Genomic DNA, 27,931 nt, shown 5'->3' with positions numbered 1-27,931 from the left:
CCATGCAAACACATGTGGGATCCCAGTAGCCTCACATGTCTCTGAATGTGGGAAGTGTGAATTTAACCCCACCGAGGTCCCCTCTGCTTTCTTTTAAAGCAGTCACTGCTCATGCACATCACCAGCTGTATCCACAGCCTTCAGCACTAACCTCCCTCCCATGTCTGTGTGTCTTTGTTTCTTTGCAGAGAAACCTAACAGAGTATTTTGTAGCGGTAGATGTCAATAACATTCTCCATCTGTACGCTAGTATGCTTTTTGAGCGTCGCATCCTCGTCTGCTGTAGCAAACTCAGCACTGTAAGTAGAACCTTTCCCTCCCTCCCTACCTCACTCCTATCATGTGACACAGGTCAGCCCTCTTTCATTACCACAGACCTCAGAGTGGGGATATCAGGCATCACATGTGTGTGTATGTTCCTCTGGTTTTAAAATGTCAAGTTAAAAAATAATCATTTTATCAGCCTTACAATTTTAAATCCCTTTTCTCTTTGAAGATTTTGTCTGAAACCAGCGTAGCTGAAATAGTTTCATGTAGTCTGTCGATACGTTGGTATGAATTCATTAGTGTTGGCATATTGCAGGGTGAGGGTTCATGAACTCCACAATGGATGCTGTTATCTGCTGCCAATCGCAGACATTCAAAACACTGCTCTCCAAGGCAAAACGCAGTCATTAGCTCAAAGCAGAGAGTCACTGATACTCCATTTTGGTATATGGAAGGACAATCATATGATGGCTATTAATTTTGCACACTCCCTTCTGTCTTTCTTTAGTTTTCTCCTCAGTTAGTTGGCTAAGCTGGCATGGGTCAGCACATCAAAAAAGAGGTACAGGAAACTGATTTTACCTGCTGACTTTACCAGTGCTAGTTTCTACCTTGAATCGTGGGTTAGCCCCTTTTCCTGAGAAAGAGGAGAATATTCCTCTCAGCATTTGGTTTAGTCCTAGAGTTCCTGTCTGGTTTCGTGTTGGACAGGTGTGCCTATTTGTTTGGTGCGGGAGGCACTCACAGAAGGAGAGGTATTCCCCTGGGCGCTGCTGGCACATGGGAGACAGGTTTGTTGAAGGATGGGGGAATGTCCCCATCATGGATCCGACGGCATGTCGCTCTCCCCAGATGAAAAGCATCGCTCTCTCAAATCTCCCATGGCTAGACAGCTTGACTGACTGGGGAGAGAGAGCATCTGGATTCATAAAGGAAATAAGCACTCTGCAAACAGGCAAGGATCTGAACCGAGGCTTATTCTGCTAATTCTGCTGCACTTCAGAGAGGAGTGCTTTTCAGAAGGCATTGCTGAGCTGCTGTCGCATCTACCTGATTGAAGTGTCTGAATTTCGTCACTGGTGGAGGATTTGTTTGATACATTGTTTTTTTTTATCCTTTCGACATAAAGAAGGGGACAACCTGGTTGACGAAGATTCAGGGTGGTTTTGCGTTCCTTCCACTCCTTGACAATAGATTTCACAGAGCTTCATGGGACACTCAAAGCTCTGGAAATCTTTTTGAATTCCTCCAACTTCGATCTGTCCACAAGTCCTTCCCTGAGTTTTTGGGAAAGCTCCTTCATATTTGCTTATATGGAATGCCCGATGGTGGGACCTCACACAGACAGGTTTATTTAGAGCTGTGTGTGCTGTCTAAACTTTTAACCACTTCAGTTACACACAGATAGATAAAATCCAACAGATTGTGTGAATTCTGAAGGCAGTTGGCTGCGCCACAGCTTATTTAGGAGAGTTTTTGCTAAAGGGGTGAATACTTCTCCAATGAAGATTTTTGAGTTTTGTTTTTAATTTATTTTTATTCTTCCTTCTTTTTAGGATGTTGAAAGTATAGAGCAGGTTGCGTAAATCAGAAGAAAAAAATTTATCAAGGTTTCAGACAGTAACAACAAAATGGGGTAAAAGTCCGGGGGGGGTGAATACTTTCTCCAGCCACTGTATATACATTCATAGACCTACCTGCACGTGCACTGCTCTCTCACTGTCGTGTGTTGCTGCCCCCCCATGCCCCCCCCCATGGCAACAGCTCCTTGCCGCCACATCTCATGGGGTACAGCTCAGCCGAGGGATGGTGGGTGCCGCTAATCGAGCCCAGGTCTCACTCTATGCGTGTCGTTTCCACACTGTTCCTCAAGGTGCTAACAGGGCTCTGCCCCCCCCCCCCCCCCACATCCTCCATTGCGAACTCACTCCACCCCTGCGGAGTCCTCACCTGCAGCAAGGAAGTTGCTTGGGTGCCGCTAGTGAACGGAAGCCAAGCCCAGCGTGTTCACCACTCCCGGAAAACTAGTCTGGAGACGTGTTATGCGTATTATTGTGAATCTCTGAACATTAATTATGAAGTTATAGAAAGACGGGTGGTGCAGTGTTGATGTGAAACTTGAATTTGAGAAGTGTAAATTATGTGCCTTTGTGTGATAATTATAATTGGTAACAACGGCTTTAATATTTGCAAGGGGGGGGTGATTGTCCTGCTTTTGCCAATCACACTGCACCCTGCGCAGCAGAAAATAGCGCGTATTTATGTGCTTATGATAACGTGTGAAAGCCGTCTGAATATTCATGAAGGTGTGAGGCTCAGGGCAAACTGCCTGCGAAGCAGTACCCTGAGATGCCCCACCGAGTGAGAATTTGATCAGATAGCAGCCCCCCGACTCAGAGATCGCATTGAGTTTGGTACCTCGTTACGTGGCTGCCTGTGAAAATAGTCTTCTCCAACCTATCAAAAATTCACCAAAGCAGCCTGCATGATACGTCCCTCTCTAGATGTAGAATTGGAAATGATCTGCTAGAGAGGTTTGATGTTTTGTGTGTGACAGAAGTGTGTGTGTGTGTGTGTGTGTGTGTGTGACTGTCTTGCAGTTAACCGCCTGCGTGCATGGCTCGGCTGCCATGTTGTATCCCATGTATTGGCAGCATGTTTACATTCCTGTCCTCCCTCAGCACCTCATTGACTACTGCTGGTGAGTACCCTACACTGTTTCCGTTGTGATTGGACAGCCTCTGTTAAATTTCCACTGTGAGAGTTCAGTGTCTTACAGTCTCCACTGTGACTGGACAGGACCTGTTCTGCCCACACTGTGATCGGACAGTCTCTACTCTGTCACCACCATAAGTGATGTGTCAGCTGTTTTCACTTGACAGTGTCAATTCAATATCGATTGTAAGCAGACAGCGTCCTTTCAGTGCTGAACGCTAAAATAAATGTGTTCTTTTGGCTTAGATGATCTAGGATCACTTTGCTCAGTCCTAATCATATTTATCATCAATGTTATTATTATTATTTAGCTGCTCAGCTGACACCTGCAACCTGCCTGTCTCATGCCAAGTACCCTAACCATGTGTCCCATGCACCCGTCTGCCCTACGTAGTGGCCGTGATCTATGCAGACGCCATCTTTTCTGTGCTCTGGTTTGTCATGTAACTGGGCAAATAATGCAGAAGCATCCCAAAAGAGCCAGCCAAAGATTTTCATTGTGATTTCGCTTCCTGCTTAATTGTGTCTGAGCCGCGTGTCTCCCCACGCAGCGATCTTTCACGATGTCACGGCCTAACTCCGGAGAAACTGAGGGGCTGTCGCTTAAGATAAATAGCAGCTCTCCAAATCTCTGCGCTGGTATTTTTAGCCTCGCCAGTATTCACATACATTAACTCCAGAATGAGAGAGTGAGCGCACTTGATGTATCTTTTTTGAAAAACAGAACCAAAAATTATTATTATTTTTATTCATTTACTTAGCACACACCTTGCACAGGTGATGCAAGCAGCCTATGGGTTGCATTCTTTGCCGTGTGGATATTTAGACAATGAAAAGAACAGATGAATAAGGGGAATGTGTGAAGCGATGCATTTGACCCCATCTCGCTCTCCACCTTTAACCCTTCATGCCTGAGGTAGGCAGGGGTGTGGTCAGGGCTGGGGCCCGGAAGCCTAAGGAGTCTTGAGCTTTAAATGTGAAGGAGGTTCACATATACAGGCAGAAACACACACAGACATGTGGTTATACACACACCCAAATACATATACAAATACTGATACACACACACGCAATACACATACACATACACATACATACACAATCCCACATACATATGTCTACATGCATACACACGGTCACACAAATACACTCACACAAGCCCACTCCATTCATACACATACATATGACAACACAGTCTGAAATGTATTACTGTGGGGTTCTTGTTCCAGTTCAGTGGTGGAGCCCGCTGGCTTCATTTCCCTGTCAGCAGGTGTCTTCTCCAAGCGTAATGGGCTTTGCATGTGTAATTAACACCCAGCCCAGAGCCGTCAGGCCACTTCGCTAGGTCTCCCTGCTCTGCAAGCGCTACATGACAGCTCTGATTGGCTGCCTCCTGGCTGCACCACTGGGATTGCAAGTGTCCGCTGGAGTGTGTTCCAAACCCGCTGGTCATAGAGGAGATCATTATTATTGTTTTTATTATTATTATTATTATTAGTAGTAGTAGTAGTACCTGTAACAGGATCGATAGGAACAGGCACAGGACAGCCAGAGATGCAGAGAGAGGGAACCGCTCTTATGATGAGAAGAAGGTGAGGGAAGTGAAATTCCTCTTTGTAGATTGCAATTTCCACACATGCACTAATTTAAGTATTGGTAGAAAAGAGTAGAGAAAATGAATTCACCAAGGCTGACATGACCTTTTATGTGAGCGATATTCACGCGCTGTGATTTTATGAATGAATGAATGACTTTGCCAGGTTTTCTGCGGGGTTTCCATTGCACAATATTTTACAAGGCGCCAGCAGCTATTTGCATGTGTTTACATAAAGTAGCATGCAATATGTTCCAGGTCTACATTTTTGTCCAAACAGCAGATTTTGTCTCCCAGCAGCATGATGGAACCAGTGTTAATTAAGGCTTTTCAAGGCAAGGGGGAGGGGCCATAGACCTAATTATTGCATCCCTTCTCCCCTAGGCCTTAATCAGTCATACAGTGTTGTCTGCCAGGAAAAGGTTAAATACAGCATCATGGTACAGTTGGCCAGGTGGGTTGTGAAAGGGGATGAATGCACACAGTAATTCATGTGCTACTGTGAGTCTACAGAATACTGTGAAAAACAGTCAGCACTGCTTTCCGTATGATGAGATTCCATATGCGAGGCCGAGCGTGGATCAGCCTAGCTTCAGTTTGAGTTCATTATCCCCATGCTACTGTGAGAACACTGCCAGTAAATAATTGGACAGATAAAATTTAAGGCACCCAGAGATGTTTGATCAATTATTTATTTTTCCTCTATCAGTTTAGGAAGCCTTTGATCTGTTTTTGTTCTGTACATATCTGCTATTTTAATTGAATGTCACGCCGGCTGCAGGAGACCAAAGAGGGAGATGCCTAATTAAGTGCTTCAGAGTTAGCTGGTTGTTGCACAAACCAGTGGGACTGGTTCTCTCTTCTCAAAGCATTACACTAATCCCCACAGCTTCATAGTATCTCTGAGTCTCACCCGGACTTTCTCACCTTCATATACTGATCTGGGATCAGCTGTTGTGGGGCCAGTGTCATAGCAGGTCTGATGGTGATGTGGAAGTTTGCTCCATGTCCTGAAGTTTGATCCAAGGCCACCGGTTTCTTCCAAGCATAAAGTTCGCACTGTTTGTATTGCTGCACCGGTACAATGTGCCTCTTGCCTGCAGAAATCCGATTGGCCCATCCTATTGAACAAATTGGTCATGTGATCACAGTGAACATGTTCACCGATGTAACACTCCTCAGTAATGTTTGTAAACTCTCATGGTGATTATATGTCTAAATCTGTTTTTCTTGTTGAGCGTGTGTGTATGTGTGTGTGTGTGCGCGCACATGCAAGTGGGTCCACACGTATCTCTGTTTATGGGTACTGATGTAACCCTGCTCTAACTTGTATACATCTGTGGTCGTCTGTTGCAGTGCCCCTATGCCTTACCTTATTGGAGTGCATTCCAGCTTAATGGAAGTAAGTCCCTTCTCATTTGAATGGGTGACCCCTTAAGCTTGTTACTGTCCTTGTTAATGACTGAGGAGTATACACACTGAAGTTAATTGTGACACAAACCCTACTGCCATGCAGACACCAGAGTTACAGTGATGCATAAAAAGGTAAAATTGGAGGTTTTGTATCTGCTTTGCATTGTACTGTTAAAAATTGTAAAAAGGATATGAACACACAAGCAACCCTTACGACAAACACTTTGTCATGTCAGACCTTAAGCACAAGGAGAACAATTGATCATTTGGCACCTATACATACGTACTTGTGTGTTAATAACTGTACATTATCACTTGAAACAACTTCCCCTTTCTGTGCAGAGGGTAAAAAGTGTGGCGCTGGAGGACGTGGTGATCCTCAACGTGGATACCAACACCCTGGAGACACCATACGATGACCTCCAGAATCTTCCCAATGACACGGTGAGTCTAAACCGCCACCTCCCCCAGGACATGCACACGCACATACACACTTTGAGCCCGCCAGCTACGCTGCACCATTTTACAGTTCACTAAAGGATGCGGTGGACACACCCAGAGCATGGGCCCCAGGCAGGTGCATGTTCTGGGGAGCCAGGTGAAGTGTGAACAGGTGTGCTACCAGCACCAGAGATGCAGCAGTTTCCTCTTTATTCCTAACTGTTTTGCGGGGAGTCCTTTCTGTCTCGTGTATTTCAAAAGGCGGGTTGCCAGGTGCAGCACAGTCCTGCACTGGTGGTGAGGCTTGACTCCTGTAAAGGCCCGCCCCCGCCACCTGCTCCTGAAGTGGCCTCTCGATCCGCAGATCAAAGGCCCTGAACGCACGGGGGTGGGGGGGGGGGGGGGGGGGGTGGGGGTTTTACAGACACCAGCTCCAGCGCTGTGCTTCTCGGAAGCGTTCCCTTTCCCGAATATGGCATTTCCATGTGTTTGTCCTTTGTGTTTATTCTCCGCTTTCAGTAAATGTATTCATGATGTGCAACTGAGAAGCCGCCTGCGATGGTAATTTGCACCAGGCAGCAAAGAAAACCAGACAACAGGGGGTGCGGGTTGGTGGTGGGGGGATCTGCATATTACCACAAGATGGCTCTAATGGCACTACGTTTTGATCAGAAAGTGCGGCACCATCACCACAAACAGTGGATGGAGCTATTGTGTTTTGTCCGTGATTCACAGACCTGAGCCGATTGTAGTATTTTGCAGTAGGGATAAAACTCCATCAATTCAAGGAGACATCGATTCGCAACATGTTAGCCCCGCCCATTATGGGGTTCACAAAGCCTCCATCTTCCTTGTTTTTCATCACAGCCCAAAAAAACCTCTGAAACAGTTCAAGTGCAGTTTTACAGGAGGGCTTTTACTGGCCACATGGTGCAACTAACAGGATTGTGGGTCGCACTGGTCTTTGTCAACATTCAGGTGTCAAGCTCCTTTTTATTTGACATGGCGGTAATGAAAACAGGCATCTCTGGATCACTGTGGAACATCAGAGGCCTCTTTGCCCTATAAAACCTTTCCGTCTCTCTGCTCAGGAATTCCATAAATCTTTAAGAGACTTCCTTCCTCTCATTATTATCGGCTCTCAGTTTGTCATTCTTTGTAATGTCCGTAATGCTGGATTTACTGGTTTCAGTGTATCTCTTTTTTTGTTGTCTTTCATCCCTTCCATCGCTGGAGTGCGCATCTGCTCTGTGAGGCGGGAAGTTGTCTCGCAGCCAGAGTGAGCGTCAGGGCAGATGCAGCCGCTGCTCTTACAGGCCGGGATTTGACAGGAGCGCTAGAGGAGGATGTGAGGGTGTAGACTATAAATCAGACCCCTTACACCCTGAGGCTCTCTCTAGCAGTTCCTTTCAGGTTTCACAAGAGGGGATGTCCACTCAGTACACTGACCCGATTCTAGTAAAACCTGGAGTGGCTCAAATAGCTATGCATTGGGAGTGTTATTTCTATCTCTGGAACACCAACAGTAAAAAATGTACATGATAAAAAAAAGGTAATAAAAGTAGTAACAAGTAATACAACATCTCGAAAAAGAAAATGCTGTATGACACAGGGTCTCAATTAAAGTAATTACTGGAACAAAAAACTCAAACCGTTTTGCATTTGGAGTGGTTTTTTCGACCCTGCAGCACCAACAATAAAGAAATGTAAATGATAACAAACGCATTGATGAAAACGAATAAAAATAAAAATAATGGTATGATAAACAGGTGACATTTATGTCTCGCTGAAGGTTATTGTTAAAAAATTGTGCTTTAAAGCGTGTCTCCACAGACAGCAGCATTGTTTACCTGATCTCTGGGGGCAGCCATCAAACGCATGGGAGTGAAGTAACTGAGCTGCCTCCTGTTTTACTTGCATGTAAATGAGAATAACTGTGCATCCAGTACACTAATGTGCACCTGCCCTGTGAACTGTGGGAGTCGGTGCGTCTTTCTTTGATCATGAAAGAAAAATGAAACTGATGTGAGAATCAGGGGCGAGCGTTTTTATCCGTGCAGCGGTTTCACCACAGCGGAGTAGGCCTGTGGAAGATGCCCCGTTTACAGGGTGGGTGTTTTTCTTGGGTCTGAGGTTAGCTTTGAACATATTTCGCTAACAGCGCATGACGCACTGTAGTGCCTAAAAGTTGACACGGGAGAAAAACGCAAACGACAGAGGGCCAACAGTGAAAAAAAGCAGAGGGTTAGATCTGCCTCTCTCTGTGTGAAGAGAAAAATTAATTTCAGCAGGAGTATTCGGGTGGAAGAAAGCCATTGTTTACAGCGTGTTTCACATTCTTGTGTTAACAGAGGATCGGGAGCAGGGGTGTGGTGCGATTTTGGCTGATGTGCTCTTAGCAAGAGGTGCCGCATCTGTCAGGATTACTGCAGGCAGTGAGAGAGAGACAGAGAAGAGTGGTGCAGGAGAGAGAGACACAAGAGTTGGGTAAAGAGAGACGGAGAGAGAAGGACAAGGGAGAAAGATGGTGAGAGTAAGTACTGCCAGTTAGCATGCTTCCCAAATTTACATGACAGGTGAGGCAATTTGGGAAATCCTGGCATTAGAGGAAGCAGAGACGACAGAGCTGTCGGTGCAGCATTCTAACAGCCAGTCACAAAATGAGGGACAGAGAGAAATGCACACATCTGACGGAGGGCTAATGGTGATTTATTGTGGACAATATTTTGAGAACGGGGAATGTTGTTAATATTTTTCCGTAATTTATTTCCATTTTTGTTCAATTCACTACCTGCAATGAAGAAAATATCAAGTTTTTATATATGTCAAGTTTTCAGTTTTTCAGTTGCCAAAAAACATCTGCATAGTAAGTGTTCAATACAGTAGTTGGAAGCATCAAGCAAGTTACCCAGTCCAGTGACATGATAATGCTAAATAATGTGATGAATAACAGCTATGCAGATTTTGTGTCTGTTATGGTTATAGACATACTAGTATGCAGATATTATTTTATCAGCAGGAAGCAGAAGATGTTTTTTGTAATCTTGCCCCCATGAAAAAACAGTAGAAGAGCCCTTCTGTAGAATGGCATGCCAGGCTCCGTAATGCCCGTGGGGTGAGGGTGGTGACCTTAATGTGCTGTGCAAGACGCACGTCAGTGTTGTTATGCTTGTTAGAACAGAAGACTTGTCCTGATGGAACATGTGAATTACGTGTCCTCCCCAGGTGTCGTCCCTGAAGAGCCGGCTGAAGAAGGTGTCCACGGCAACAGGTGACGGTGTGGCTCGGGCCTTCCTGAAAGCGCAGGCCGCCCTCTTCGGGAGCTACAGGAATGCCCTGCGGATCGAACCGGTGAGAGTGGCCAGGGGGATAGCAAGGAAGAGGGTGACATTGAGCTGCTCACTAATAATACACGTTATCTTAAGGTCCTAGGGCACATTTAATTAATATTACACTGCTTGTGAGCATGAGCTAAGTGGCACTTAAACAGTTAACAAACAGATAGGGAGTGCAATATGAACAAGCTGTGTGATTGCCATTTTGATTGTTAGTATAGCAAAGTAGTATAGTATCCCCAGCAAGTGGGTTCTCTTTGTTTAATTTTTTATATACTTATTTAAATACATTGCATTTTAACTTTGAAGGGGACCATTTTTAAAACAGTTTCAAATTATTTAAAACTCTTAAATAGGAAGGTTATTACTTATTTCCAGTCTGCCTAGTTTTAAAAAAAAATTTGATGAGCAAAACCATTTTTGTCATTATAAATAAGCCCCTAAAGTAAAGTGCTGTCCATTATTAATCACTTTAGCAGACGCTATCCTCCAGACCAATACCTGACGTATTTACATATTATGCATTTATACAGCTGGATAATTACTGAAACAAATCAGGTAGAGTCTTGCACAATAGGATGATGGCAGTGGACCTCCCAGTATTGGAACCTGCACCCTTCTGGTTTAAAGGGCAGTTTCTGAACAGCACACCACACTGCTGCTCTAGCATAGAGGCATGTGAGGCTATGTGTCCAGTAGCATATAAGGAAAAAAGAGAAATGCCTTGTGGTTTCCTTATTGTGACATCATAGCAGCAGTCAGGTATGTAACACATATGATAACCGTCTTGTGGGGGTTCAAAGGGTGCAGTTAATATGCTGTTTGCATCATATTGCAGTCCAAGTGTTAGGGAAATTCTGTGAGGTATTCAGAGATTCCAGCATGTGTTGTCAGAGGCAGATCCTTACTATGTCTGACCCGGCAGGTCTGTTTTGAACCCTATTTACATATTTTGAACAGGATGTTATGAATAAAACAAATGAAGATGTCAGTCACAGTGTGGTGCATGCTGGGAAGGCAGAGGTGGATGTGTTTTTATGACAGCATTTAAGACGAAGATCTGATTGACCCCGCTGTGGGGGTCAGATGAAGGCACTGTGTGGAGCATAGGCAAAACAAGGACACAACAGTGCAAGGTACATGCCCAAATAAAGCCACAGCTTGTCTCTTACTGCGGTCACACCCACAATCTGTCACCCAGGCAAAATCAGTCCTTTGCTTTGTTCGGTCTGGAAAAACAAGGCGTCTTGCATCATGAATGGAACCTTTCTTTCCTGTTGAAACTTCAAGGTCATTCTTTTAAATATGTCCATCCTTTATCGTGTTCAACCGGAACTGTTTTTATGTACTCTTGTTTGTTTAGGATATTTTATATGTTATAAAACCACACACTATGGTCTGAATTTCTTGAAATTAAAGATCTTCTATGCTGCCTTTTCATGTTCTCTTTGCTCATACAGCACTCTCGTTAATATGAGCAGTCCCTGCTCCGCCACCATCACGACAACAGTCCAGCTAAATCCCTTTTGTCCACCTCACACTTTCTCCTTCCCTCTCCGTCTCTCTTCATCCCTCTCTTCACCCCCACCAGAGGATTCTCTCCTCCTTTTACTCTTCTGCCTTTCTCCTTTCTTTCCCTCCCCCTCTCTCACTCACTGTCTCTCCTTCTGTCCCTTTTCTTTTTATGTGCACTTCCTCTCTCTCCCACATTAATCTCTGTTGCTCTTTCACTCCCCTTTTCTCTGTCTCTCTTTCCTACTTTCCTCCCTCTCCCTCTCTTTCTCTCCACTTTCTCTCTTCCCCACTCCCCCAGTCCTCCTCTCTGTAGAGACCTGTACAGGATTATACCACTCCACATTTGGGGGGGGGGGGTGTTTCGGAGTCTGTACTGCCCAGTTCTTGTGATCATTAAGTCTGAAAGCTGCCGACCCAATTAGTTTGACCCAGATGGAGTTTGAAATGTGGCATTGTGGGGGATAGGGCTGCATCTCTGGCCTCTCAGTCACGCCTGAGCACACACAGCGCTGTCCCGAAAGATATCCGCATGCGCAAAGACACACACACGTCAAATGTGCAGCAGAACATAAGACACACTCATCGCATAAGCACAGCGTTCATCTGTGAGTCCACAGCTGTGGCAGCATGTATTTACCTGTGTAACATGCTTATGTTTGCGTACTCCCTCAGTGTCTGAGTGTGTGTGTGTGTGTGTGTGTGTGTGTGTGTGTGTGTGTGTGTGTACAACTTTGTACAAGCGTGATATGACACAGGTGGCCAGTGGAAGTGATGTGAGTGGATTTATGGCTTAATCCATCATTGAAATATGATACCTACTCTTGACTACATTTCATGCATGTAAGATCTTGGGTTTCAGTTTCATGCCAGTGCAGACCTTTTGACATATGAGTCTGTACTGTCAGTGATGCATAGGTGAGGCTGTTCTGTTAGACACTGGCAGTTGTGTTAGCATTGTTTGTGACAGACAAATGGGGTTGCAACAGTACCGGTGAGTATGTAGTGTTAGAGACATACAGGTGAATGTCACGAGTCATGTCTGCCTCATGGAGAGCTCCATCTTCCTGTTATTTGCTCTGTAACGAGTCCACATCCATACCCACGTCCATTGGTAATAATTGGCCCTCAGAAGCTACAACATTAAGGAATTCATGGGCTCTGATGGGCTCTGCATTCAGAGTGATCCTCATATCACTACATAGCACCGCCTCTCCATGTAGCCCTGTTGTAAATGTGCATCCCGCACGTTTGAGACGATTGCGTCCCGTTAGCATGATTCAAGCAGACAGCGCTAAGCTGCTGTCAGCCCAGAGCTCTGACAGCTAATTACAAGAATAAGGCTCGTGCACTGATAGCTAACAACGAGGCAGGAAGCAGGAGAGGAGTACATTCTGTCAGAGCGACACTGGGCCCGTATATACAGTGTAATGCTTGGGGTAAACCAAAACATGCGTAAAGTCATTTAGGGTGTGTACGTGGCTGCTTTCATATTTGCCTGACAAAAAGACTTGTTTTTTAAGTGATGGTATTTCTGGAGATATAAAAATGTCCCCCTGTCAGCGTGGGTTGCTGAAATGTTTCTTAAACGTTTGAGTCACACAGTTATGGGGTACTGCATCCTATCTGTCTGCACTCATATCTCTGTCCGTCTTTTGATAACGAGCGTTACAGCCAGATTTTTAAGTTGTGGGCTTTCATGTCAATGGTTTTCCCTGCCTTGCGAAGAACATCAAACAGGTGAGGGTGACTGCTGGTGAAAGCAGCAGTGCTCTGTAACATGGAATCAGCGCAGCACATTTATACCATTGAATTAGCGGACTTTCTGCACTGCATGATCTTTTGCTCTGACTTGCATGTGGTGCTTGTTCTTGTTCTCAAATAAAAGAAAAGGATGAATGCACTTATTGAGAGGCTGTTTAAACCCCAGACAATCTGTGTGCCCTGCTGTTAGTACTAGCTGTTCTTGAAACATCACAAGTGAGCACATTTCTGCAAGTATTTGTTAATACTGGTCACCTACTGAGTTAGATCTGTTTTGTTACCCCAGCAATTTTCTGAGCTGACTGCCTTATTTTGGGTCAAATACAATACAAACAGGTTTACACTGGAACATTCCAGTTGGAATGTTCCATTAGAGAGCAAACATATTTTTGTTATGTAATGCTGAAACACCGATATAAATATACAAAATTCATGATATGTTTTCGCATATTTACCTGTGTGGCATTGCAGGGACAGTGTGTCCATATTTTGCCCACAGATCTTGGGGTCAGTGAACTACAGACCACTGTGTGCCCTTAATGGTAGGGCTGCTTGAGGAGGGTTTGAGGTGCAGGTAGACCTGTTAGATCTCCCAATTTCCCTGTGCCAGATGCACTAACCTGATGCAGTTTCCTGGGGGCTGATGTGCCTGTAAATGGCTGCCTCTAAAGATACCATAATGTACTGTGACCTCAGAGGCCATCTGGAGGTATAGCACCCCCTATTGGTACTCTCACATGTAGACATCTCCCTGCTCGCCATTTCAGAAATGAAAATGAGGTGAAACCGTGGACTCTTTATTACTTACTACATATTTCTTGGGAACAAGTTAGTCAAATTAGTATTCTTGTTACATTGGATAATGCAGAAAAAAATAAATGCAGAACTGGTACGTTTGTGGATCAGATCATTGGGGTCTGACAAATGGGCTTCCCTGCTGTCCTTCTTCTGATATATCACTGCCACCTACAGTTCATGAGTGGTAGTAATTTTTACTCGCCACTCCAGAATGAATGGCATGGATGGAAATTACAGTAAATATTCTTTTTCCTGTCCTGCACTCTACTTATAAGATATATTTATGTAAGAGTCAGTAACATATAGTCATCAGTATCACTGGAACAGAATCATTCCTGTACTAACACTTTTTAAAAGCTCACCTGTAAAACTCAAGCAACCCACTTACAAAGATCAGTTGGGGTTCATTTACAACATGTAATATGTTACCTAGTGGTACATAATTAATGATAAAGATGATCAGATGATCAGAAATGAATACAGTGTAACTCTTATGATAATTACAAAAAGTGCTTTGATGCCAGTTGATGCAGCAGGAATAAGAAAGATATTTCTTTGTGCAGATTAAACAAGAAGTCTTCTTGAGTCTTATAATAGCATCAAAACCAGTGAAAGAAATGCAGCAAAGAAAATGGACATTCCACAGCCCACAGTGTCTCAGTCCTGATGAAGAAGTGAGGATGTGTTTGTTAGGTGTCCTGTTACACGGTGTGTTTGTGAGCCAGTGGGGAGCATCAGGAGTCCAGTCAGCTGTTGTTGTTCTGAGCTGGAGATTACACGTCTTAATCATGAGCTCGGAGCAGCAGCAGGTGATGGCAGCCTCAAACCTCCGGACACCTAATTATCCTCATTAACGAGCGCTCCTGATCTCCACAGAGAGGCCGCCTCACTGGGCCTGCGAGTAAATATACCTCACGCAGGTACGCCCACTCCTACCTGCAATTACCACACTGCACCTGCACTCCGCGGTTACATCTGCACACACATACACACACACAGCAGAAAAACCTGTGGCGCATACATACAAAGGCGCACACAAACATTTTTTAATGCGTATGCTCCTGATCACGTACATCGGAAACGCTGGTTTGTGCATTTTGAGTAAGTGAAATGCAGAAGTGTTGTCACTTCCTCCTGGCACAGGAAGTTGTCACACAGAGAGGGCGGAGGGCAGCAGGGAGTGTCTCGTGATGGTGATGTTCTCCAGGCTAGGTTTGAACCCCCCTAGTCTATAGCCTTAGCAGATAGTCAAGCAGCATAAATGCAATCTGAAGCGGCATTGGAAATTGGTCTTGTAATCCTAGGATGTTCCAGGTCCCAGATGGGAAGTTATCATTGTATACTTGATCACTATACATCAGTTGAATTAAAATGGTGAATTCAGTACATATGCAGCTGAAATAAAATATCAATATTTGTAAAATAAAAGCCTTTTTAACTATTTTTTCAACATTTCAATGTGTTAATAAAAGACCAGACCTGCAAGCCTCACTTGGAGGTGTTTCAGATACAGTGATTAATAACACCCTTTTTCTTCCTGCCACATCTCAGGGGGAGCCAATCACGTTCAGCGAGGAGGCCTTCCTGTCACACCGCTCCACCACCATGAGGACCTTTCTGCAGAATGCCATGCATCTACAACTCTTCAAGCAGGTACACGCGCAGACTCACACGCACACGCACAAACACATCCACCAGCCTGTGTGTCCCGTTCAGCTGAATTGTTCTTCAGCACAGAGTTAGCTGAGTTTATACTGTGGTCCATGAAAATGAAGTCAGTGGTAATGAAATCCGTTTACTCATCCGTATATTGTATTTTTTGTTGTATCTCCTTTTGACTGTTATGTTTCCCCCCTTGAAGTTTATAGATGGGCGTTTGGATCTTCTAAACTCCGGGGAAGGTTTCAGTGATGTCTTTGAAGAGGAGATCAACTTGTACGCTGGTGAGAGATACCTTAAACACATTCACCTTCAAACACCGGTCATTCAGTGGAATAAGCACCTGGTTTAGACACCTGGTTACAAACTGTCCCTCCACACCCGTCAAACTATCTTTTTATGTCTTCTACCTCATCAGGCAGTGACAAGAACTACCACCAATGGCTCTCCACAGTGAAGGTTAGTACAGACTGACTGGAAGTACATCACATTACACTATTGTTAGTACAGACTGACTGGAAGTACATCACATTACATTATTGGCATTTACCAGATGCCCTTACCAAGAGCAACTTACATCAGTTACAATGTTATCCATTTATACAGATGGATATTTACTGAGGCAATCTGGCTATAAGTACCTTGCCCAAGGGTACAACAGCAGTTCCTCAGCGGGGAATCAAACTGGCAACCTTTTGGCCACGAGTCCTGCTGTGTAACCACTATGCTACACTGCCGCCCCTAGTAGGAAGTAGACTCTACAGTGAAGGCTAGCTAAGGTCCAGACAAGAAGTAAATGTTGTCCAGTGAAAGTCAGCACATATAGTGAATGTTACATATTGTGAATATTAATGTAGACAAACCAAGACCCCAGTCCTGCTGGTATCACAAATGAAGGTTGTTTGGATACCCATAAGTGTTGGCCAGTTGAAGCTGCTCTGAAGTCACTGAACTGGCCATGTTTCTAACAGAAAGGCAGTGGAGCCTTATTCAACACGGTCAAAACAAAGGCGAACCCAGCAATGAGGACTGTCTACAAGTTTGTAAGTGCTGTTTGTTTTCATTTTAGCATGTAATTTATGTATTTAAGAGAGTATTGTTCTCAGAGTTTTCACAATCAACTAGTAAATTTATCAGACATTGGTAAGACACCCTGGTTAAAGTAGTCTGCTAAATTACATAGTAATAATAACACTTATTTATAATTTTAAAATAAATTATATAGCACAAAACCAATAAAATTTCACAAGAATAAACATCCTTACTGCAGTGGAGTGTAATCTCACTTATAATAGTGAATATTGAGTTTTAGGTCTGTATATTGATGAGAATGTAATGATATTAGCTCTTTCATGGTTATTCTTCACATGCAGCCACAACCAGAGTTTCTGAAGCCAAGTAAAAATCATGCATTGGATTTAAGAAAGAATTATGGGCTTTTCAGTGGGTTGTCATCTCCTGAGCTGTAGGGTTTTCTTTTCAGTTAAAAAGAAATAGTCTGCCACATACTTTTGTCCATAAACAAACACTACAACACCATCACCATCTGTCATTTGTATGATAATGAAATAATGAAAATGTCCAACACATTTTTATAGCTGTAAATATATAGGTGTGTTTTATTCTGCTTTACTATTTAAAATAAAAAAAACCCTCTGTCATAAAAATACCATAAAGCAATTGCATTTTGATGCCGTTTGACAGTGTTTTGATGTGCAACTCTGCATTCTTGAGGGACACGAGAAAGCACAGTGTAGCCTAATTAAACCGATTATTTAATTTTCAGTTAAGAGTTGCCTTGGCAGGATGAGTGATAGTTTTCCCAAAGAGTTTACATTTAAGCAGCTCTTGTTCCACAGGGCCAGACTTTTCTCATATTTTATCAAGGTGGACATTTTGTGTATGTGTGTGTGTTCTTCCATGTACAAACCCAGTTACACACTTACCGTTGTTTTTTAAAATACTATCCTATAAGCTATTGTGCATTTTAACTACTGTACAGTGAACTACTGTTTGTTTTAAATGCTATACTATAAATAATTGTATATTTTAAATGTAATTTAAAGGAGCAGTGTGTTGGCATTTCACTGGTCTTGAATGGACTGTTTGTACCGCTTATTAACATTCATTTCCTGTACAACCATTTTGGCTGTAACACAGTATGACTCCTTTCGGCGGTTTTGTCTGGTGACCACGGGAAGATCTTCTGTTTGTCATAGCAATGGAAACATGAATGCCCCATTTGTTTCTCCCATAGGCAAGAGACCATGCCAAGATGGGGATCAAGGAAGTGAAGAGTCGGTTGAAACAAAAGGTACTTTGATGTTTTCTGTGTCACTTAAGGCGAGGTGGATTGAATTTGGGTGAGGATCAGACTGTCCCTCAAACTGTCCAGCAGGTGGCAGTGTTCTGTGTTCACTCTGTCATGTTGTAAGAAGGCATTGACTTATTGTGAGGCATTAGTTGAAACAATAAGAAATGACGTGAAAAGAAAATAAAAGAGAAGAAAATCAAAGGAAAAGAAATAACCTGACAGCAAACTAGGACACAGAGAATTCCCCAAAACATATAGTTTACACTGAAAATTAAGTCCTGATCTCTCTGTCCCAGTCTTTCTACCTCCCCTTCTTTCTCTCTCACCTTCTTTCTTTGTCCTTCTCTTTTTCTTTGTCTTGCTTTCTTTCTTTCTCCCTCTTCTCTCCGCACACACACACACACACACACACACACACACACACACACACAAAACTTGTGAACATGTGGCTTCATCTCATGTCTTGGGATTAGAGAGGACTCTCTCTGTGTAACATGTCTCTCTCACGCCCCCCTGGTGGTGGGCCCCTTCTGACTGGCTGTCTTTTCTTCCCTGTCTGTCACTGTTGCCTTGTGTTTTGCTCCAAACATGGTTCTGCTCAGTCCTCTATGTTCCGCAGCTCTTTCTCCCAGCCCCTCACCCTCCACCAAGCCACACCCTTGCCATGCAACTCTCCTTTTCCCTCCAATCAGGAGCTTCCGGAGAACGGCTACCCGCCAGTGACGGCAGACAGCCAGCAGCAGGCCGAAAGGTCGCCTTCCATGAACAGGAAAGACGTCCAACAATGGGATGAGCGTCGGCCAATCACAGTGCACTATGGGCAGGTGGGTTGGAATTTTCGAAGTTTATCAGTCCCCCTCACTGTGCAGGACAGGGGATTCTAGTAAATTTACAAATAAGTATTTTTCTCTTTTTTTTGGTATAATACCTGTCTAAAACCCCCTTCATGCCTCTGTACCGCTGGCCAGTGTGGGATCAGTAGGCCTTGCTGACACCCTTGCGGTGACAGCTTCAGCTTGGCTCTTCACAATCATCATTATTATCATCATCGTCATCATCACCACTCAGCCTGGACCAGATGTTACGGCACACACAAACACACACATGATATTGTATGCCGTTTGTGGTTGTGAGTGTTTGACCTGGTCATGTTGTGGTTGCCCTGCAGGCACGTCCTCCTCGACCACAGGCGATGAAGAGGACCCAGAGTAACGTGGCCCTGGAAAGCAGCAACCCTGAGCAGTAAGACCATCTCTCTCCCATCCCTACACCGCTCTATCAGTCTATCAGTCCATCTGATTGAGAGAGAGAGAACCGCAGCCCTGAGCAGTAAAACCTCCATTCTCTCATGCTGTTTGTTCCTTCATGTCTCTATCCATCCATCTGGGCTCATCCACTCTGAGACAGAGTATCACAGCCAGGGTGGTGTGTAAGCATGTAAATAATCAACATTTATGCAGGAGTCTACTCTGCCAGGCCTGGCACTGAAGAGACTGCCTGTGCATAATTAACAAAAAATATTGTGTTTACCATGTAAAGCTAAAATAGGTTCATGTAAGGCACACTGCTATTTTGTAATTACCGTACGTGGTGGTAGTCGTCTTGAGTTGTGTCTAACTCATTTTATGGCAGATTCTCTTTTTCCAGCATGACCAACATGCCATCCATTCCTTCAACACCATATTACTGGTACAGTAACACTAATTTACCCAGGACTAGAAACTTGGATTAGAATTCATTGAACACTACATCTTTCTGCCTCCCTAAGTTATATTTTAAGCGCAGTTAACTCATGATTGATAAGCTATGGGAGATCTATGGCAGTAATCCATTTGACATATAGCCCCTTACAATGACCAGCTTTTCTGATGTAACGCATGCAGATATTTACAGCCCCCTTGTGGACTGTATTGTGTACTGCTGTAGTCATGGAGCTGTGGCCAATAGATGTTTGGATGACAAGGTAGAGGCCTGACAATTAACAGATGTAATTAACAAAAATGGCTGTAGATACTCACATCAGAGCAAATTCTGAAAGCACAAATGAATTAATTACCACAACTTTCATTAAAGTCACATTCATTTAAGGGCATATTTATGTCATCATAAAACCATTGATAAATACCTTGCTACCTGTCAATTAAGTGTGGCAGCCATTTTAAATTAACGTCAGGTTCTAACACTGGTATTTACTGTGGAAATCAATTCCTGATAAAGCTAGTGAAACAACAACAAAAGTGGAAAAATCTTATTACCTAGTTACAGTCCACTTGCCATCAGTTTGTTAACTATTTTAAATAAGAAGTCATACTCAGTAAGTGGTAAAGCATTTTTTAAACATTTTAACAGCATAAACAGGACCATAAAATAATGCGATTAATAAAAGCCATCAGTCTGATAAAGTGTATGTAATTCATGTGAGATATGTAGATTTTATAGGAAGCATGGACAATAAAAAACACTGTCATGTCACTAAATGTAGTTTGATTACTAGTTTGATTCCCAGATCTACAAAGATCTGCATACTGTTTTACACATTTCTGAAACAGATCTGAACATATCACCGTGCATATTCTGAAAATAATTAACTCAAAAGGCTTCAGAGAGGAAATTTTCAGTCAGTCTTTCAAATTTTAGCATGGTGTCACTGCTCAGAACCGTCTCCCTGACGTGTGTGTGTCTCAGTTCTGACAACTGCTCTGAAAAGCCTCTAATCACCATGACGTACCTTACCTATTAATGTCTCCCAGAGAGAGGGTACAGCATGCAGAAACTGACACCTTCTATAGGTGTAGCATGCAAAAACTGACACCTCCTATAAATGTTAAAGTCACTCCTCCGTCTTCTTTTCTCCCCTGTCTTCAGCCTCTCGTTGTGTGCCCCAATGCCCTCCATATCAGTGTCCCAGGGTGTCATTTAGGAGTGAAAATTCAGAATTTGCTGACAGTTTTCCCTGCCTTGTTGTGAAGCCCCGCCAATTTTCTTTGAGATTTGAGATGAGGCCCAAATCTCACCCCTCAAACATGGCGAGGTGCAGTCGTGACCCATCGCCATGCACCCTGCTATGGTGCACATTGTTCTTTCCCTCTGCCTCACCCAGGGCGGAGCGCGGGGATCTCAGGACAGGGGGTCCTGTATTGTGCGCACACATATTTTACTGCAGTATAATTCTCCTTTGGTATCAAGCCCTCTGTATTATACAAACGTTGACATACAGTTTGATTCTATGACTTATCTCTCTCTCCCCCTATCTATTTTTCTCCTGCCTCCTTCCCTCTCTCGCTCCTTCTCTCTTGTTCCCTCCCTTTGCCCCTTTCTCTCCCTCCCTTTCCAACTTCCTCTCTCCTCCTCTCTCCCTCCCTCCCTCTCTCTCTAGCTTTGGCTGGCCCATGCGCCCCTACACTGTCTTCCTGTCCGAGGACTCCTCTGGAGACGAGTTTCAGACTGAAGAGGACTCTGTCCCTGGCTTCCCTGAGAGCTTTCTTTACTCTGTTCCCTTTGAATGGTCTCTCCTCTACGATCCATTCCACTGTGCTCGCTAGCTTCTGTCTGTCGTGCTACACGCTGGGTGACCTGTCACAATCATTGCCATGAGCTTCTGTGAATTCTGATTGGCCGAGTAATTCTTTATGCTAGGATAGATATTGTCTTACAGGGATCTGATTGGTGCCCCATGTAAGGAAATAATCACAGTTTGCCAGATGTGAGTTTTATAGCACCAGTACTGTTAGTGAGCTGTTAGTGGCGTAAAGATTCTGTGCCTTGTGCTGTATGGCTATTTTACTGTGCTCTTTGAAACTTGTAATGGTGTTGAGTGTGTCTTGGTGCATGCACCTCTGTGTCTGTGTGTGTGTATGTGTGTATGTGTGTGGATGTATGGGTAAGTGTGTTAGTGAGCATATGTGTCTGTATTGTGTGAATGTAACTGCTTGTTGTTTTGTATATCAGGCCACGGCCTTACAGGGCCCTAAAAGAGGTGGGATTTTCAGAGGAGGAGGAACCCCAGGAAAGTCAGGAGGCAGAGATTGTACAGGGTCAAAAGGCACCCCCCAGCCCCAGGACAGAGAGGGTCCCACAGGTTGACCTCCTGAGCGATATCTTTGGCAGCCTGGAGGTAGAGCCAGTCAGCAGTTCCGTTAGCCTGACGAAGAGCCTAGATGACCTCCGGCCACAGGAGGGCGCTGAGGAGCAGCTGGCTGAATTCGGCCTCCAGGTCAGCACTCTGTCTATCACTCTCCTATCCATCTCTCTTCAGAAGGCACCCAAGGTATCATTCAGAAACACTGTAATTGCTATAGTTTTTTCAGTTTAGTTAGCATATGAAAGTAATTTCCCTGAAACAGTTTTGATGCTTGATAAGTAAAAATTACGCCCAGGGACAGCATGTGGGTGGTCATTCCAAATACTATATTACAGTATTTATTTACTTAACACTTGCCCTTGATCAACTTAAAAGTCGTATTTAATCCTGTTGTGCAGTTGTAAATTTACTATAGCAGGTGAGATGAAGTGTCTCACTCAGGGCTGCCACAGCACTGCTTCACAGACCAAGGCAAGTTTCCTAAGCACTGCACCGCACTACTGCTGCCAGCACATGGCCTGTGCAGTGCTGCTTGGAATGTCCAACCAGGCTCTTTCCCTGGGTTTGAACTCCCCTGGGGTCGGTAGCCTATGTCCGGGAGGTGCTCTCTGTGATGAAGGTGTGTGTGTTTGTGTCCGCAGTGTGTGGATGACAGCATGGCTGATGGCACGCATACTCTGCCCAGCCTCAAGCACGCCAACTCTCCCAGCAAGCTGTGGGGCCTGGGGCTGGACGACATGGCCCTGCCCAGCACACCCGTACAGGGCAGCATCACCGTCCCACGCCCTCAGGGACGCAAGACCCCCGAGCCGGGCACCGTCCTGGCCCCCCCCGCGTCCACGTCACGATCTGCCAGGATTGCATCAACACAGGACGTGGGGGTCACTGCAGCGCAGCAGGAGTTCCTACAGGCCCTGAACACTCCCCTGCCATCACAGAAGGCGGGTGCTGATATCCTGAAGCCCGTCAGTTCCAGCGAGGAGAACGTGGACTTGCTCAGCCTGTTGGACCCACTCTGCAGCTCAGCGGACCCAGGGATCACGCCCCTCCCCGCTGCCCCTTCTCTGCCCGTCCCCCCACAGCCCCTGCACCCCCAGACCCCGCCCACGTTTCCCGACGCGTCCCTGAACCCCTTTGTCCAGACCCTGCGCTACACCTCATCTGGACCCCCCCGCAGACACTACGCCCCTGCTGCGGGAAACCCCTTCAGCTCCGCCTTTGGACTTCCTACTGGGCGCTTTCATCCCCCATCCTTCGCCGTTTCCACCCCGCCTACAGTGTACGGGCTGCCCGCGTCTGCAGGGAGGGGCCTGTCACTGCAGACCCCTAGCCTGACCCCCGCCACCACTACCCCCACCGGCCTTACCCACACCCCCCAGGCTTTATCGAAGCCCCGCCAGGGTGGCGAGGACAGAGCACCACAGCAGGCTCCGGACCCTTTTGCAGACCTGCTGTCCCTGAGCAACCCAGCTGCACCCCCGAAGAAGCAAGCGGAGGACTTGCGGCAGCAGTGGGAGACTTTTGACTAACTCTCACGCGCTGGCGGCCTCCCTCCACACAGAGAAGTGGTGCTGGGTCAGCGGTCAAGCTGCTTTGACCCTTTCACAGGGAATGGGAGTTCACTCTGTAACACCTCTGGGGTCAGAGTCAGTGGGGTGTCATTCCAACACTCACCAGGAGGGGGCGCCAGTTGCCTCCACCAGCAGCTCGTCTGAACAGAGCTTGGTTTCTCCAGTGGAGAGCTCATTAGTAGAACAGCTAACCAACTGCCTCCTCTATGAGCATTTATGCCCCTGCAGGTTTTGGCACGGAGCACACTGATCAATTGCTCTCTATGATCCCTCAGTCCTCATTAGGGCTCTGCAGAAGCAGAGAATTTATTGTTCGTGTGATTTTTCTTAATAGCTCCAACATAGCGTCCATTCTTCCGTTATCTGTCTGGTCAACAATGTTACAGGGTAGAACCGAACAAACAGTTGTTTCATCTCTGTCAGACGAACTTTCGGAATGCTCTCGCTGAAGCAAGTGACCTTTGGATGCACGTGTTGCAGAGGGCTCACAGCGTGCGTCATCATTATGCAAACGCCCTGCGCTTTCAGGTGTACGCAAGGCTTCCTCTCTCACCACTGCATTGCTAGCAATTTTCCCAACTCCTGTGACGCAAGCGTTTCTTGCGAACTTCATTTTGATGCCAAAATGTAAAAAAAAGTAATAATACAAACCTGTTATTTCTTTTAATCATGTACGCTGTTTGAAATTCTAGAATTTTCAGTGTTTTGCAGATTTAGGTTTTACTGGTGTACTGGAGGGAGAGCAGGGGAAACTCCTATTCTTTGCAATAACAGCTAGAGTATTCTTACTTACCATAATGAGTAACAACCTAAAATGTTTCATTGGATAGACAGCCTCTCCTGTAGCCCAACTTCCCATTACTGCACCGGCACACTGCTTTTGTGCTTGGTCCACAGGGAGGACTATCTGCTGCTGGCCCAGCGTCACCACTTCAACAGACATGTTATTTATGTTGATAACGCCAACATCAGTTATAATTACAGATGCCCTCTCCCTCCTGAAGGTGTCCAATGAAATGTGAATTTAAATATTTTTTTGTACCATGAAGCACTTTGGAGTTATTTTTGATATTTGCCTTGTTTTTTTTTTTTGTTTGTTTTCAGTCAGATCAGCATGTCATTAAAGTGCACAGTTCTGTTATCGATGCCAGTTATCACTTGTCTGTTTTCAGCTCATTATTACACATAATTTCCTTTGTATCACTCCTGTTATACACAAGTGTCCTCTGTGTGACTCCTGTTTGGATTGGACTGTAATGGGCTTGTCTTACTGATTTTCTTCTCACTGATTTCCTTGGGGGTTTGAGTTTGTGTTTGTTGCCGCTTTTTCCTTGTGATATCTGCTGTATCTTTCCCACAGTTCTGTCTCTCCTCATCCCGTTATCCCATTGTATGCACACTAAGGCTGCCAGGGTGATATTGCTTGTCCTCTGTCACCTCTCCTTTTCCTGCAAGGGGACCAGAATAATTGTGCTGTTAGACAATACATAGGGGTGTAACTCAGACCAGACTAATTGCTCTATGCTATTTATGGAGGCGCAATTAACCAACCAGAATAATTGCAGTTTCTCACAGAATTTTGACAGAAACACAAATTGTACTTTCAACAATGGAGACGCCCTGCGTGTCATCCATGAACAGTACACAGTGACCAGTGACCTCAATATTTTTCCGAATTTTGACCTCCTTCCAGGTCTATGTGGAGTTAATGGTTTTAATACATAAGAATAAATCACACTGAAAAGTGTAACAATGTCGCTTTTTTCATTTTAGTGTTTTTTTGTGTCTCTCAAATCCGCGTAAATGAATGTGCTTGTTTTAAACTGCTGTACCTTTTCCAGTCATACAAATGAGAACAGTCCAGTGAAGACATACAGCTTGCTCTGTGGTCATCTAGAAGAGTAATCAAAATGTTTACTGTTGAATAATTATTTACCTGTTTTCTGAAATCTTACACTCTGTTGAAACATCTCACTATGCTTCTAATGCTGTCCTAAGACCTGCTTGAATGAAGTTTTTTACAGTCACAGCAATGCGTGTGATTATCACTTACACTGTGCTTTTGTATCCCTGACTGTATGAACCAATTAAATACATTGTTCTCCAAGGCAAAAGATGATGATTGGCTCAGATCATTGAGTCACCGATAACACATGACACCTCCAACCATAGCGGGGTACCTGAAGCCTCATGCTCCCATGAGTAATGAAACAGCAGGGACTCAGCAGTGCCCCCATGAGGTCATAGTCATCTAACTTCTAGTTTAATTCCATTTAAACTAGACTATCTTAACATGCAACTCTGCACATTTAGGAAGGTAGATAACTCCATTTCATAAGAAGACTCTGCTACTGCTTGCTCATGGTCAGCATGTCTGTGCTGTCTGTGTACGTAATGGGAAATACTCAATATTAGATCAGTAAGACAAATATACAACTGGTACACACTCCATTCCACCTTTTGATGGTTTTACTGTAAATGGCAAGCCTTGCATTTTACTACATTTGTGATATCCAACACTTTCATACATTTATCATGATATGAATCCTCCTCCATTTCAAACAGGAAATAAACATCGCTTTGCGTTACCACTAGTTCTTGCAATCTGAAATGGAGTCAATATTTGACATTTTAACCGTGTTTTCCTTCCTAGAAATAATACAAGCCTAAACAGTGCAGCATTGGCATGTTCGGTGGGTATTATTTAAAGCCTTCCAAATTTCCATCCAGTTTAAACGTCCAGCGCCAGGAGTTTAACATCACAGTGTGCTTTTTAGGGAAGCTAAAACAGGAAAGAAACAAGTATAATAATTTCACAACATTTAAGAACAAGAGTTAGGACAAAAACACCTTTTCGGTCACTAAATATTAAAACAAACGAACACATACAGTAGATATTTCACACAGTTATGTACAGTTTTTGGACACCTTTTTTTTTATGTTGGGTGGCAAGTGATGTCAACGTAGGTGTCCCTCTGCAGTAGCCACCGAAACGGGAGAACAGGAGCTGAGGTAGATGGGACCGCTGGTCAGGTGATTATGAAATCATGGGAAAAATGATTTTTTTTTAAATGTCTTACAATCACAGATGCTACTATACAGCTAATCTACTTGCGCTTACAACTAAATTTCAGCAATAATGCTTTGTTCACAGTTGAACACAGTTCTGTGCAGCCTAAGTGTCACAGCAGCCACCTGCACCTACTGACCAATGCTGAACGGTTATGAGTTACGTAGCAGTGTCTGTGATCATAGGACATGAATACATTTCCTCTACACTGTACACCCCCTTTTCGCTTTATTGTATCTAATCACCCAAAAATGGGCCACAAATATTCAGAGTCCGTATTCATAACCCCCTATTAGACATAATTGAGTATGTGACATGTGACATGTGTTGTCAAGTACTGAGTATATACGGACTGTATTGTAATACACAGTCAACTCCTGGTAATTGCATGTGCACAGCACCATTGTAACATTATGCATTAAACCAGTGTTTGCACTTAAAAGGGGTACATAAATCCAGATGAACTAATCCAGGACCACATGTATTCTATGCAGTAAAATGAAGTAAAAGCCATTATCCAATATGCAACAGGGGTTGGGCAAATTATTATATTTACTTAATTTGGTATATATTACCAAATACTTGTGTCTCTTGTAAATGGCAGGAGGAGAGAGGGCAGAATTTGTAGCCTTCAAATTGCAGACTGTGTGCCAGGTAGCCAGTCATCTGGAGATGCTAGGTTTCTTCAGACCTGATAAGTATAACTTGTGCCACAATGCTTGTCAGGCCCATCTTTGTGGCATCTCTGTTTGCTGAATTCTACTTGTGTAGTTTTGTCCAGCCTCATTTCCAATGTAAATCGTCAGCTTGATTGTCATTTAGAGAGTGTGATAAAGTCCACAAAGAGCCGTCAAAGAGAGCCTCTGTCATTTTGATCCAAGAGAATTGTATCCCCTGCCTCATCAAGCCGTTTACATTGGTCTGAGGGGATTTATTTTAGCCCTGCATTCATTCATAAAAATATAAATATTTACATATAGCATTCAGCAGTAGCCTGAGAGAAAACCAAGCATGGTAGCTCCCTTTTCCTACTTTGCATACTGTTTCTATTTTTTTCTCTCAAGTTTTCACTGTCACAGCTTAACACAAACTAACTCATTAAGTACATTAAAAAAACATACTGTACATAATTACAAATGGAAGCAGAAACAGTAGTTAAAAGCCAGACAAGAGTGAGACAGACAGACAGAGAGATTGGAGAGGCTTGTCAGAGAGCCTACAGACGCTCTGTCTCTGATGTGGTTTAAAAGCTGTACCCTGCAGGAGTCGAGATGGGTATAACTCCATGGCAGCCAGCTGTGGTACCCTCGCCCCGTACACCCAGGCCTTAGCCTGGGTGGAATCTCAGCTTGGAGGGCCTCTCACCAGGTAAGGCCTCTTTGACAGATGGAGGAACG

General features: G+C 44.3%; 1 protein-coding gene across 2 annotated transcripts in view; it reads left to right on the top strand.

The window, feature by feature from the left end:
* The window catches only part of LOC118777513 (DENN domain-containing protein 1A-like), a 60,625-nt gene extending 35,057 nt beyond the window's left edge, over positions 1-25,568 (top strand). Inside the window, exons 9-23 of one of the 2 annotated variants that reach the window (XM_036528521.1) lie at positions 189-299; positions 2,868-2,968; positions 5,933-5,978; positions 6,332-6,433; positions 9,656-9,781; positions 15,391-15,492; positions 15,701-15,782; positions 15,917-15,957; positions 16,470-16,541; positions 17,756-17,812; positions 18,505-18,636; positions 18,981-19,054; positions 21,189-21,317; positions 21,761-22,025; positions 22,535-25,568. In XM_036528521.1, the coding sequence (XP_036384414.1) occupies positions 189-299; positions 2,868-2,968; positions 5,933-5,978; positions 6,332-6,433; positions 9,656-9,781; positions 15,391-15,492; positions 15,701-15,782; positions 15,917-15,957; positions 16,470-16,541; positions 17,756-17,812; positions 18,505-18,636; positions 18,981-19,054; positions 21,189-21,317; positions 21,761-22,025; positions 22,535-23,422 (2,328 nt within the window). In that variant the 3' untranslated portion in view covers positions 23,423-25,568. The remainder of the gene's footprint in view (positions 1-188; positions 300-2,867; positions 2,969-5,932; positions 5,979-6,331; positions 6,434-9,655; positions 9,782-15,390; positions 15,493-15,700; positions 15,783-15,916; positions 15,958-16,469; positions 16,542-17,755; positions 17,813-18,504; positions 18,637-18,980; positions 19,055-21,188; positions 21,318-21,760; positions 22,026-22,534) is intronic. The other variant, XM_036528523.1, reaches the window with a different exon arrangement.
* Positions 25,569-27,931: the final 2,363 nt, after the last annotated feature.

This window comes from Megalops cyprinoides, chromosome 5 (genome assembly GCF_013368585.1).
Source record: "Megalops cyprinoides isolate fMegCyp1 chromosome 5, fMegCyp1.pri, whole genome shotgun sequence".
Taxonomy (NCBI): domain Eukaryota; kingdom Metazoa; phylum Chordata; class Actinopteri; order Elopiformes; family Megalopidae; genus Megalops; species Megalops cyprinoides.
Note: the sequence above shows the minus strand (reverse complement) of the source record. Positions and strands in the feature narration are given on the sequence as shown.